General features: G+C 49.5%; 1 protein-coding gene across 3 annotated transcripts; it reads right to left on the bottom strand.

The window, feature by feature from the left end:
- Positions 1–3,123: 3,123 nt before the first annotated feature.
- Positions 3,124–9,524, bottom strand: KCTD11 (potassium channel tetramerization domain containing 11). 3 transcript variants are annotated; one of them, XM_058181245.1, is made up of 3 exons: positions 9,454–9,524; positions 5,464–6,546; positions 3,124–4,998 (listed from the first exon to the last, which is right to left on the bottom strand). In XM_058181245.1, exon 2 carries the CDS (start codon positions 6,530–6,532, stop codon positions 5,534–5,536), a length of 999 nt encoding a protein of 332 aa, XP_058037228.1. In that variant the 5' UTR covers positions 6,533–6,546; positions 9,454–9,524; the 3' UTR covers positions 3,124–4,998; positions 5,464–5,533. The 3 variants fall into 3 exon arrangements, with proteins under 3 accessions (XP_058037228.1, XP_058037229.1, XP_058037230.1); XM_058181246.1 differs by having other exon boundaries at positions 5,464–6,892; positions 9,454–9,510; XM_058181247.1 differs by lacking the exon at positions 9,454–9,524 and adding an exon at positions 6,672–7,184.
- Positions 9,525–13,936: the final 4,412 nt, after the last annotated feature.

Raw genomic sequence — 13,936 nt, forward strand, 5'->3', positions numbered from 1 at the left:
ACTTTCCTTTCACCACCAGATGCATCCACAGCTGAGCGTCCTTTCGGCTTTGGCCCAGTCGCTTCATTCTTTCTGGCGCTACTAGTACTAGCCCTCTGCTCTTCCCCAGTAGCATATTGGAGACCTGAAGGGCTCATCTTCCGGCGTCATCTCTTTTTTCCTTTTTGTACTGTCTATGGGGTTTTCATGGCAAAGATACTGGAGTGGGTTGCCGTTTCCTTCTCCAGTGGATTACGTTTTGTCAGAATTTAGCCCCTCTTAAAGTGGCAGGGAGTTGAAGTCCACCCCTCTTAAAATGGCAGGAATTGTGGGAGTTGAAGTCCATCCCCTTTTAAAGTGGCAGGAATTGTGGGAGTTGAAGTCCATCCCCTCTTAAAGTGGTAGGAATTCTGGGAGTTGAAGTCCACCTCTCTTAAAGGTGCAGGAATTCTGGGAGTTGAAGTCTACCCCTCTTAAAGGTGCAGGAATTCTGGGAGTTGAAGTCTACCCCTCTTAAAGGTGCAGGAATTCTGGGAGTCGAAGTCTACCCCTCTTAAAGGTGCAGGAATTCTGGGAGTTGAAGTCCATCCCCTCTTAAAGTGGCAGGAATTCTGGGAGTTGAAGTCCATCCCCTTTTAAAGTGGCAGGAATTCTGGGAGTTGAAGTCCATCCCCTTTTAAAGTGGCAGGAATTGTGGGAGTTGAAGTCCATCCCCTTTTAAAGTGGCAGGAATTGTGGGAGTTGAAGTCCATCCCCTCTTAAAGTGGCAGGAATTGTGGGAGTTGAAGCCCATCCCCTTTTAAAGTGGCAGGAATTGTGGGAGTTGAAGTCCATCCCCTTTTAAAGTGGCAGGAATTGTGGGAGTTGAAGTCCATCCCTTTTAAAGTGGCAGGAATTGTGGGAGTTGAAGTCCACCCCTCTTAAAGTGGCAGGAATTGTGGGAGTTGAAGTCCACCCCTCTTAAAATGGCAGGAATTGTGGGAGTTGAAGTCCACCCCTCTTAAAATGGCAGGAATTGTGGGAGTTGAAGTCCATCCCCTCTTAAAGTGGCAGGAATTGTGGGAGTTGAAGTCCATCCCCTTTTAAAGTGGCAGGAATTGTGGGAGTTGAAGTCCATCCCCTTTTAAAGTGGCAGGAATTGTGGGAGTTGAAGTCCATCCCCTTTTAAAGTGGCAGGAATTGTGGGAGTTGAAGTCCATCCCCTTTTAAAGTGGCAGGAATTGTGGGAGTTGAAGTCCATCCCCTTTTAAAGTGGCAGGAATTGTGGGAGTTGAAGTCCATCCCCTTTTAAAGTGGCAGGAATTGTGGGAGTTGAAGTCCATCCCCTTTTAAAGTGGCAGGAATTGTGGGAGTTGAAGTCCATCCCCTCTTAAAGTGGCAGGAATTGTGGGAGTTGAAGTCCATCCCCTTTTAAAGTGGCAGGAATTGTGGGAGTTGAAGTCCACCTCTCTTAAAGGTGCAGGAATTCTGGGAGTTGAAGTCTACCCCTCTTAAAGGTGCAGGAATTCTGGGAGTTGAAGTCCACTCCTCTTAAAGTGGCAGGAATTGAGAACCATTGAATTAAGGAATCCCATAAGGGTTTCCTGTTGGTACCTTTTCCCCTTCAGTCCTCTTTAAAGCTCTCAATAACCCCCCCATCCTGCATTGGGCGCCCAAATAAGCCGAATCCCCCACACTTCCTGTCCCGGGAGTGCCAGTTGGAGATTCACTATATATATAAAACCTCAGAAAACAAATATATAGCTCTTTGGTTGTTCGGGTTTTCTCCCGTGTAAAATTGGAAGTGTCTTGGCGACGTTTCGACGAAGTCTCATTCGTCATCTTCAGGCTTCAGCTTCGTGCTTCTGGGAGCAATATATATATATATATATATATATATATATATATATATATATATATATATAATAATATTTATATATATATATATATATATAAATATATATATATACATATATATATATAATGAAAGCTCTTGCCCTCTGCTGGCCAATGGGTGCTACTGCAGGTATATATATATATAATGAAAGCTCTTGCCCTCTGCTGGCCAATGGGTGCTACTGCAGGTATATATATATAATGAAAGCTCTTGCCCTCTGCTGGCCAATGGGTGCTACTGCAGGTTGGGTTCAAAGGATCTGTTGACCAACAGCTTTCCTAGAAAGAACTAACCCAGTTTATCGTTTCCCAGCCCCATGGATCTCAAAACAATTCAGCCATGTTGAGTTGAGAATTCTGGGGCTTGTAGTCCGTACGTCTGGCCGAGGCCTGGGGTGGGGGGAGTGCACAGCTGTTTTAGGAAGCTGGGTTGAGGGGGTCTCACGATGGCCGAAGCAGCCCCCTTCTTCTTGTTCTCAAATCCATCCTTGTTCCCATGCACGTTAAGCCGTTGTGCCCCCCCCAAACCCCCCAAACCCTGGGCGAGGGTCCCTAATGCAGCCCGAGAATTGATGCCGATGCAGCTCCCCAAAATCTCACTTCCAACACCCCCAGCCTCTGCAGGTTTAATTTAATTTTCACGCACAGGAACGGAGGAATACCTGAAGAGCGATTCTGTGATCGTAGGACCTTTTTCCGCGTGGCTGGTGGTCGTTAAGTGACGGCTATGGTTGTAAAGCAAGCACCTCGGTCATTAAATGAAGCAACGGTTCTCTATGGGCTGGTGAATCTGGACCCAGCCCCCGCCGACTCTTTTCCCAGCTTTCTGTGACCATCTGACAAAGATGCTGGGGTGTCTCTACGTGTCCGCCCCCCCTCTCCAAATACAGTCACCCCAGATTTCACACCGAGACAGGACAACAGGGGAGAAGAGAGTGATGCAGTGGCCTCACAATCAGGAGACTGTGAGTTCGATCCTAGGTAGAGGGTGATATTTTATTCTCTCTCTCTGGGCACAATGAGAAAATATCTGCTGGACAAAACTCCGCACTGGCGACAGGGAAGGGCATCCGGCCAGTAAACACTCAGCTCCATTCAGTTGCCCAGACTCCACCCCCCCGCAAGGGATTATGGGGTCGTTAAAAGAGGAGGACGATCACAGGGAAAATTGTTGAGCTTTATTGTCACGTGGCTATTGTGCACCCAAGGGGTTTTTGCATTCTTGCGAGGTATTGCAAAGCCCACCCTACCCCATCCCAAACAGGCAGGTTCTTGTGTTGCTCTCGAAGGGGGTGTGTGTGTGTGAAGTCAACCCACACAATTTTGGTGTGACGTTCTTCCCCATGAACACAATTAATTAGTTCGTTCTTTTGTGTGTCTCGTTTGCCAACAACAGACGAAAACACACATGACCTCAGTTCCTAAGGGAGCCGTCCAGGCAGGGCCCCCGAATCCCTCTGCCTTTCCGAGGGGGTTGGACTACATCTCCCATCGTCCCCAGCGGGAGTCACGCCCTTTGCAACGCACCCCCTTTGTGTGCAGAAATGGGAAGCTGCTGTGTGAGAACACACGCCATAAATTAGAAGCAAAATAAGTTAAGAAAAGAGGACGGGGGACAATAAACAGCCCATTAATTAATTACAGGCATATCCCACCCGCCCGAAATTATATTAATTACAAAACGGCGGAAGCGCCAACAGAAACCATCATTGGAAACATTTGGGGAATCCTGAAGACTTAGCCAGGATTATTTCATGATAGGTAGTCCTCGATTTACAACTGTCCTGGGACCCGCCCATCGCGGTCGTAAGTCAACACGGTCGTAACGTGGCCGTCGCCAACCAGATTTTGCGATGTTGTTTGCAGTCGTGGTTAAGGGACTGCTGCGGTCGTTCAATGAACCAATGGTTGTGTACGGGCCGGCTTTGCCAAAAGCGACTAAAAGCAAATGCCAGTTTTCGGTCATTAAACGAGTCACATAGCCATGGGATATCACAAATGGCTGAAAAAAAACAGGCCGGTTTCCAGGAACCGGACTTGTAGTCAGGTGACCACAGGATGGGGGTGTGTCACAACTTTGGAACTGGGTTGTTAAGTACACCTCCCGCCCTGTGGAGGTCTGTTGTAATTCTGGACAGTCACTAAGTGAATGATCCTAAGTCAAGGACTAGCGGCATCCCTTAAATTCTCCTGGATTGCCATTTATTCCCACCCACCCCCCCGATGTGGATTTACAGCTACTCCTCAAGTTACAACCACCGTTCAAAGTGACCTCCCTGAAAAAGCGACCGTTTTTCACACTTACGACCGCTGCAGCGGTCATGTGAATTCCTAACGCTTGGCCACTGGCATGTACTTATGACGGTTGCAGCAGATCCCCCTTTTGCGACCTTCTGTCAAGCCAAGCTAAGTGGGGCGGGGAGAAATCCGGGTTCACTTAACAACCATATTCGTGACTTATCCACCGCGGCAATTTGCTTAATAACCGTGGCTAGAAAGGGCGTAAAACAAAGCAAAGCTCACTTTTTAAAAAAATGTCCCGCTGAACCACAGAAATTCGGGGCTCAGTTGGGGTCATAAGCCGAGGACTACCTGTATCTTTTTTTTTTTTGGAGGGGGTCTGCTTTATATATTTACATATTAACAGAATTGGAAGGGATCATGTAGGTTATCTAGACCAGAGTCTCCAACCTTGGTCCCTTTAAGACTTGTGGACTTCAACTCCCAGAGTTCCTCAGCCAGCTTTGCTGGCTGAGGGACTCTGGGAGTTGAAGTCCACAAGTCTTAAAGGGACCAAGGTTGGAGACCCCTGGTCTAGACCAACCCCCGCTATAATAGTCGGACATAACTCTGAACTGTTGCTTAAGTAAGTCGAGGACTTCTTTATGTAGGACTTGCATGCTGCCACCCGCGCAGATGTTTGTGTCACTGACCCAAGGACCCTGTGATGTCATCATTCGCAGGGTGACGTCATTCTTCCCCCCCTCCCTCCCCAAGCCTTCCTCGTCCATCGGCTCCCACGTAGACCCTTCCTCGCCGAAGCCAAAGATGGGAGATGTTTGGAGGAAGGAGGGAAACCTCCTCCATGGCTTTTCCGCGTCAGCTGCGTCCGGAGGCCGAAAGCTCTCAGGCTACGGGTGCGACCTAGAGAGGAGAGGGTGGGGGTGGGGGGAGGAGAAAAAAGGGGGGTGGGCGAGACACGGGGGAGAAAAACCGTGAGAGGCCTCTCAGTCAAGGCACACAAAGGCGGATTCCGGAGCCAGCCGGGCGCTTCAAACAAAGCCCGGTTTGTCCCCGGGGCGGGTTTTCTCCTCCCTCTGACCTCCGAACATCACCACGTACCACTCACTGCCTGGGCCGTGTAGCTCTTCTCCGCTCAGGCCTCCCCGGCCGGTAGCCCTTACAGAATAACAGAGTGGGAAGGGACCTTGGAGGTCCTCTAGTCCAGCCCCCTGCTCAAGCAGGAAGACCCTTACAGAATAAGAGTTGGAAGGGACCTTGGAGGTCTTCTACTCTAACCCCATGCTCAGGCAGGAAACCCTTAGATCATTTCAAACGAATACTGTACATAAACCCTAGACACCATTTCAGAGAGACGCTCCTGCTTACCGTCTCGGTCCGTCTGGAGGTAGCGTCGGCTGCCACGGGCTGCCTCTGCCCCGATGTTCGGCTGAGCTATTCACTGTCGCACGAAACGCAAAGAACGGGCGTTCAGGATATCGGCCGGATCTGGGAAGACCGAATCCACTCGGAAGCCTTGTGCCAAGGCCGCCTTGAGGACCTCTTCCAGGAATTGGTTGGAGGACCTGATCTCTCGTCCGTCCACCCGCAGCCGGCGGAACTTCTGCTTGGCGTACTCCGCGGCGGGCAGCGCTGCTGGGCACGGGGCCCACTCCAAGCACAGATGGTGGCACGTGGTGGCTTCCACACGGGACCTTTCCGAAGAACCGTCCACCGTCTCATCATCCGTCTCCACGTCTTCATCCGTGGAGTTGTCCAGACAAATTCTCCGGTCGCCGTTAGGAGACCATCTGTTCCTCCCTCCGCCTTCCTGGAGGGTTGCCTGAGTTTTGGGAAGGCCTGATCCTTTCTGCGACGGGTCCGGATGTCCGTCAGAAGACCCTCCGTCCACATTCCCGTTGACACACTCAAGGCGGCCCAGGTGTCTACGCAGGACAGCCAGGAAGTGCCGGTCGGTGCAGAAGACGTTCGCGGTGAAGATCTCCACGATGCAAGAGCTGAGCTCGTAGTTCTGGGGTCCACGGCGCACGTTGAAATGCAGCCGGCGCGGGGTCACGTCCACATCGGCGTGGAGCACCGCGTTGCTCCGCTGGCGCCATCGTTCCGCCTCGACCTGCCGCAGCTGCTCCAGGAGCGGGCGGATCTGGTAGAAGTCCGCTTCGGCCCGCAGCAGGGAGAGCTCGGCGTAGCCCTCCGGAAGGTCCAGACGGCCAAACCGGAGGAAATTCAGGACATGGCGGAAAGTCTTGCCGTCACGGTCGATGAAGTAGTTCCCGCAGCTGTCGAGGAGGGCCGGTTGGGGACCTCGGAACATCGCGCCCAGCATGGAGTCGGGGAAGCGAGTCAGGGTTTCCAGAGTGGTGCTATAGAGCTTCCCCCCCACATTTAGGGTCACCAGGGGGCCGGGCCGGCCTGGACCCTGGCAAGTATCTGGCATCTTCACGCAGACACCTGTGGGGAGACGAGGATGGGGTGCGTGATTTGGGGTGTGGTAGATGGGTCCACCAGCTGTTTTCCCAAACTTCCTATTTCATCCTCTGAATTCTAATCGTTTGGTATGTTTTTATTATATTTACATTTAATATTTATTACAGATTGATATTATAGCGTTCAGGAGTGGGACGGTGGCCTAGAGGTGGAGCTCTCGCCTCACAATCAGGAGGCTGTGAGTTCGATCCTAGGTAGAGGCCGATATTTCTCTCTCTGGGAACAATGAGAATATATCTGCTGAACTCCGCAACAGGAAGGGCATCCGGCCAGTAATCACTCAGCTCCATTCAGTTGTCCCGACTCCACCCTGCAAGGGATTATGGGGTCGTTAAAAGAGGATGATTGATATTATAGTGTTCGACTTATCAATCCAATTTAGCCCCATTTTGACGCGTTTTCTTGCCATGGTTGTTAAGTGAACCACTGCAGTTGTTAAGGGAGCAACACAGTTGTTAAGGGAATTGGGCTTCCCGCGTTGACTTCGTTTGTCGGATGGTCACAAAAGGGGATGCTGCAAAAGTTAAGGGTGAAAAATGGTCATAAGTCACTTTTTTTCAGTGCTGTCATAACTCTGAATGATCTCTATAAACGAATGGTTGTAAAGTTGAGGACTACCTGTATTGTGAGCTATCCAGAGTCACTGTAACAATGAGGGGGGGGGGGAGCATAATAATTTGATAGACAGACAGACAGATAAAGAAAGATAGATACCATAACGAGACAGCTGGAAAGAGAGAGAGAGAGAAAGATAAAAAGATAGAGAGATAGATAGATAGAGAGAGAGAGAGTGAAAAATGGAGAGATAGAAAAATAGAGATTTATATTAAAAAAATAGATAGAAAGTTGTAGAAAGAGAGAAGGAGAGAGTTAACTATAAAGAGAGAAAGATAGATACCAGAGAGAGAGAGAGAGAGAGAGAGAGAGAGAGAGAGAGAGAGAGAGAGAGGGAAAAATAGAGAGAGAAAGATAGAAAAATAGTTATAAAACTAGATTAGATAGATAGTTATAGAAAGAGAGAAAGAGTTAAAGAAAGATAGATACCAGAGAGAGAGAGAGAGAGAGAGAGAGAGAAGGAAACAAAAATAGAGATAGAAGTCTAGAAAGAGAGAGGGAAAGATAAAGATACAAAAATAGTTATAGATAAAAAAATAGATAGAGATAGATAGTTATAGAAAGAGAGAAAAAGAGAGTTAAAGAGAGAAAGATAGATACCACAGAGAGAGAGAGACAGACAGGCAGACAAAAATAGAAAGAGAGGTAAAATAGAGAGAAAGATAGAAAAATAGAGAACTAGAGAGAGAGAAACAGAAAGACAGACAAAAATAGAAAGAGAGAGGAAAAATAAGAGAGAGAGAGAGAGAAAGGTAGAAAAATAGAGACTATAGATAGAGAGAGAGAGAGAGACAGACAGACAGACAAAAATAGAAAGAGAGGAAAAATAGAGAGAGAGATAGAAAAATAGAGAACTAGAGAGAGAGAGAAACAGACAGACAGACAGACAAAAATAGAAAGAGAGAGGAAAAATAAGAGAGAGAGAGAGAAAGGTAGAAAAATAGAGAACGATAGATAGATAGAGAGAGAGACAGACAGACAGACAAAAATAGAAAGAGAGGAAAAATAGAGATAGAAAAATAGAGAACTAGAGAGAGAGAGAGAGACAGACAGACAGACAAACAAAAAATAGAAAGAGAGGAAAAATAAGAGAGAGAGAGAGAAAGGTAGAAAAATAGAGAACTATAAATAGAGAGAGACAGACAGACAGACAGACAGACAAAAATAGAAAGAGAGAAAAAATAGAGAGAAAGGTAGAAAAATAGAGAACTAGAGAGAGAGAGAGACAGACAGACAGACAGACAGACAAAAAATAGAAAGAGAGAGGAAAAATAAGAGAGAGAGAGAGAGAAAGGTAGAAAAATAGAGAACTATAGATAGAGAGAGAGAGAGAGAGACAGACAAAAATAGAAAGAGAGGAAAAATAGAGAGAGAGATAGAAAAATAGAGAACTAGAGAGAGAGGGAGAGACAGACAGACAGACAAAAAATAGAAAGAGAGGAAAAATAAGAGAGAGAGAGAGAAAGGTAGAAAAATAGAGAACTATAGATAGATAGAGAGAGAGAGAGAGAGAGAGAGAGAGAGAAATAAACCAATGAAAAAAGAAACGAAAAAGTTTCCAGCAGCACCTGGTATTTTTTCCAACGTGGGAGAAAAAAACCAACATCTCGGCAACTCCTTCCAGCCACCCATTGTTGGCTCTCCCTTCCCTCTACCCACACTTATCGGGGTGGGGAAGGGAAGGGAAGGGAAGGGAAGGGGGGGGGAGGTTGAAGGCCGCCCGCAGAGCTGAGAGATCCCAGGCAAAGCGGTGGGGGCAGGGGCAGGAAGGGCGCCTCCCTGGCCAGGTCGGGGCGGTTCCCAGGCTGGGACGTCCCGGGGGGCTCCTGCTCCCGGGGGGGGGGCTGGACGGAGGAGAGCTTTTTGGGTGGGTGGGTGGGCAGCCGGCCCTTCCTCTTCTCCGCCCCCTCCCCACCCGCCAAGGTCCTGGAGGGGGGAGAGGAGGGGGCAACATCCGACCAAGTCCAGCTGTAAAAGTGGGGGAGGGAAGAGAAGGCAGGCCGGGGACTCCGCTCCCATCAAGGCGAAGGAGGATGGGCTCTGGAGTCCTTCCTCTCTTCCACACACACACACACACACCTCCCTAAAGCGGGGGAGGGGCTCGTCCTGGGAAGCCCCCCACCCGCGCTGGCTGGAGGGCGGCGAGGCTCCCCGGCTGTGATCTGTCCAGCGGGGGGGGAGGGGCGCAGAAGAAGCGAGTGGGGGGATGGGGGGGCAGGTGTGATGGGAAGGGGAGGGGAGGGGGGGTCTCCTTACCTGGCGGGGGTCTCCGGTGCGGGAAAAGCCAGCGCGGCTGGTCCGATCTGATTTCTCTGGGCGCTGCCGGTGGCGGCGGCGGCTCTTTTATAAGGGGCGGGAGCGGGGGGGGCGGGCAGGATTCGTTCCCCGCCCCGGGAAAGCGGCCGGTAGGTGGGGTGGGGGCGCCGCCGACGCCGCTTCTGCCCCGCTCAGCGACGGAGCCTCGCCGCAATCCGGAGCCGAGCCCCCCTCCACCCACCCATCCACCTGGCTGGTCTAAGACCTCCTCCGGGGTCCCGGGGGGGGGTCTCCACCTTTCCTGCCTCTTCCAACCCCGGACCCCCGGCTGGAGGGGGTGAGGAACCCCTAATTCTAACCCACCCCGGTGGTCGTCCCCCCGCGATCATCCCGCCCCAAGCCCGACCCGGCTGGAGCGATGCCATCCCGCCGACGAATCGTCGTCCCGTAGAAGAAAGCCTCCGACCGGCGGCTGTGGATGATGGGCGGTGGGCGGTGGGCCTTGGGGTTTGGGGTTTGGGCGTCTTGCATCTGGGGTCCCGGAGGTCGCCTCTCCCGGCAGGGTCTCCATTCGGGGTTGGAGGCGACAGGGACGGTGGGGGGGAGGGGGGAGCCCCCAGCAGTTCGGGGTTTGGACCGCGCAAACTTTTGAAAAGTTTTGCGTGGGAAAGTGGGGAACCCGGGTTCAAATCTCCCCTGAGTTCTTGAGAGACTTTGGGCCAGTCCCAGTTCTCTCTCTCTTCCTTTCTCTCTTTCTTTCTTTCTCTTTCTTTCTCTCTCTTCCTTTCTCTTTCTTTCTCTCTCTTCCTTTCTCTCTCTCTCTCTCTTCCTTTCTATTTCTCTCTCTTTCTCTTTCTCTCTTTCTTTCTCTTTCTTTCTATTTCTCTTTCTCTCTTTCTCTCTTTCTTTCTATTTCTATTTCTCTCTCTTTCTATTTTTCTTTCTCTCTCTTTCTCTTTCGCTCTCTTTCTCTTCCTTTCTATTTCTATTTCTCTCTCTCTCTCTTTCTCTCTCTCTCTTTCTTTCTCTTTCTCTTTCGCTCTCTTTCTCTTTCTTTCTATTTCTATTTCTCTCTCTCTCTCTCTCTCTCTCTCTCTCTCTCTCTCTCTTCCTTTCTCTTTCTCTTTCTCTCTCTTTCTCTCTTTCTCTTTCTATTTCTTTCTCTCTCTCTCTTTCTATTTCTCTTTCTCACTTTCTCTCTTCCTTTCTCTCTCTTTCTCTCTCTCTTTCTCTTTCTCTTTATATTTCTATTTCTCTCTCTTTCTCTCTCCTTCTTTCTTTCTATTTCTATTTCTCTCTTTCTCTCTCTCTCGTTCTATTTCTCTCGCTTTCTCTCTCTCTCTCTCTCTCTCTCTCTCTCTCTCCCCCTGCAGCTCAGCCTACCTAGCAGGGAGGTTGTAGTGGGAAGGAACGGCAGGAGGGAATACTGTATACTCAGGTCAACTTTAACTGAGGACGACAGTCGAGTCCAAAACTTCGGTTGCTCAGGGAAGTGAGTTTCGCCCCCATTTTACGACCTTCTCTGGCCACGGCTGTTAAGCGAACCGCTGCCGTTGCTCTGTTAGTGACAGTGTCGTAAGGCGAATCTGGCTTCCCCCATGGACTTTGCTGGTCACAGGGTCCCAAAAAGGGGATCGTGTGACCCCCCCTTCCCGCCCACGGGACGCTGCCACCGTCACAAATACGGAACCAGTTGCCGAGCATTTGAATTTGGATCGCACGACTGCAACGGCCGTAAGGGCGAGAAACGGTCATAAGTCCCTTTTTCCAGTTGTCACTTTGAACGGTCACTAATTGGACTGTCGTAAGGCGAGGACTGCTGGTATTTTACAACCAGCCTCAAATCCGCCGCAGAAGGTTTTTCTTCTTATAGCGCGAACGAAATTCCACTGCTAATTACGCCCCCGTCTCTGCCCAGCCCTGTTTCCCAGGTAGGGAACCAAACAAACCTGATCCCTAAATAAAAAGCAGGCCGCCTCCGCAGCGCCATGCCGGGGCCTCGTTTCCAGCGGCACGTAATAGTTGTCGTGCTTGTCTGAACGCACACATTCGCTGACCCACTGTCTTTTCCGGTGGCGTTGCCAAACCTGCAGGGAATTTCAGACCGGCTGGGTGAGTCACCGAGCCTGCGACCTGATTCAGCAGCCTTGGGTCACCCCAGCCTTCTCGGCGCGGGGGAAGGAGCGCCGTCGTCTACGGCAGAATATCTCACCTAAAGAGATGGTGGACTTCAACTCCCAGAATCCCCCCAGCCAGCATGCTTTGCGAGTGCTGCTTAAACCAACTTCAACTCCCAGAATGGCTGGCTGGGGAATTCTGGGAGTTGAAGTCCACGTCACTTAAAATTGCCAAGGTTGGGAAATTTTGAAAGAGGTGGAGTTCAACTCCCAGAATTCCTCAGCAATGCTCTGCAAGACAGGCCCTGTGCTGTTTAAACCAGGGGTCTCCAGCCTTAGCAACTTTAAGACTTGTGGACTCCAATTCTGGGAGTTGAAGTCCACAGGTCTTAAAGTTGCCAAGGTTGGAGACCCCTGGTTTAAATTCATGTTTGTCAAACTTAGCAACTTTAAAGAGAGGTGGACTTCAACTCCCAGAGGCTCAGCCAATCTCATTGTGGACATCTTGTGCATTGACAATAAAGGTTTGAAGCTGGAAACTGATGGGCTCAGTACTCCATAAATCAGTATTTTTCAAGCTTGGCCACTTTAAAAGAGGTGGACTTCAACTCCCAGAATGGCTGGCTGGCTGGGGAATTCTGGGAATCCTGGGGGTTGAAGTCCACTTTGCTTAAAATTGCCGAGGTTGAGAAATTGCCTTTGAAGATCTCCAGAAGTTTTTCCTAACCCTGTTATCTTTTCCGATTTCCCAGAGGAAAAAAAAAATCTGATTTAGATATTTCCAGCCGAGATGGCTCCAAAGGGCCACCCTGGGAGCTTCCTGAAGAACCCGGCTGGATTTGACTTGATCCCACTTTCCAAAGTCCCTTTCTCCTGATTTTTTTATTTTTTTATTTTTTGTCACAACATTATGTACAAGCACATATAATGAAAGAAAACAATAGGACAGGAACGGTAGGCACTTTTGTGCCTTATAGTCCTCTTAGGAATGGGGTGAGGTCAATAGTAGAAAGTTTTTGGTTAAAGCTTTTGGGAGTTTGAGAAGAGACCACAGAGTCAGGTAGTGTGTTCCAAGGGTTAACAACTCTGTTACAAAAGTCACATTTTCTGCAATCAAGATTGAAGCGGTTAACATTAAGTTTAAATCTATTGGTTGCTCTTGTATTATTGCGATTGAAGCTGAAGTAGTCTTTAACAGGAAGGACGTTGCAATAGATGATTCTGTGTGTTAAACACAGGTCTTGTCGGAGTCGGCGGAGTTCTAAGTTTTCTAAACCCAGGATTTCAAGTCTGGAGATATAAGGTATAACATTTGGAGATGGTCATCCGTGAAGATGCTCCATCGTGCTAAAGGAAGAAAGGTCCTTAATCCAAACCGTTGGACAAATCGACTTTGGTTTCACGCCCGGACTTGAGGCAGGTGAGTCAATCAAAAAAAAAACATCACAAAGGTTGTCTCACATCCTTTTCTGCTCCGCGACAGACGGCTCGGCACATCCTACCTGGGCCAGAGGACATGTCTGGGCACCTCCCCAAGCGGCTGCTACTTTGCCAGTCACGTCTGCCGGGACTTGGAGACCTTCGGACTAGCCGTTGGCGGGGTTCTCTGAACCTCAAGACGCCAAAACGTTGTAGGCGCTCCAGAGGTTGTGGATGCTCCATCACTTGGAGGTTTTTAAAGAAGAGATTGGACAGCCATTTGTCTGGACGGGGGTCTGCAAACTTGGCTCTTTTAAGACCTGTGGACTTCAACTCCCAGAGTTCCTTAGCCAGCAAAGCTTCGCTGGCTGAAGAACTCTGGGAGTTGAAGTCCACAAGTCTTAAAGGGACCAAGGTTGGAGACCCCTGGACTAGAAGACCACCAAGGTCCCTTCCAGGTCTATGTTTCTATGATCTTGGGCAGGAGATTGGACTGGAAGACCTCCAAAGTTTCTTCCAGCCCTACATTTCTATGATCTTGGGCAGGGATTTGGACTAGACTAGAAAACCTCCATGGTCCCTTCCAGCCGTATGTTTCTATGATCTTGGGCAGAGGGTTGGATTAGAAGACCTCCATGGTCCCTTTCAACTCTGTTATATCATTTGAAGTATTAATACTGTTTATAAAGCCTTAGTAAGGCCACATCTGGAATATTGCATCCAGTTTTAGTTGCTACGATACAGAATAGATGTGGACACTCTAGAAGAGGGGTCTCCAACCTTGGTCCCTTTAAGACTTGTGGACTTCAACTCCCAGAGTCCCTCAGCCAGCAAAGCTGGCTGAGGAACTCTGGGAGTTGAAGTCCACAAGTCTTAAAGGGACCAAGGTTGGAGACCCCTGCTCTAGAAAGAGTGCAGAGAAGAGCAACAAAGATGATTGGGGACTG

Source organism: Ahaetulla prasina, chromosome 4, assembly GCF_028640845.1.
Source record: "Ahaetulla prasina isolate Xishuangbanna chromosome 4, ASM2864084v1, whole genome shotgun sequence".
NCBI classification, from domain to species: Eukaryota; Metazoa; Chordata; class Lepidosauria; order Squamata; family Colubridae; genus Ahaetulla; species Ahaetulla prasina.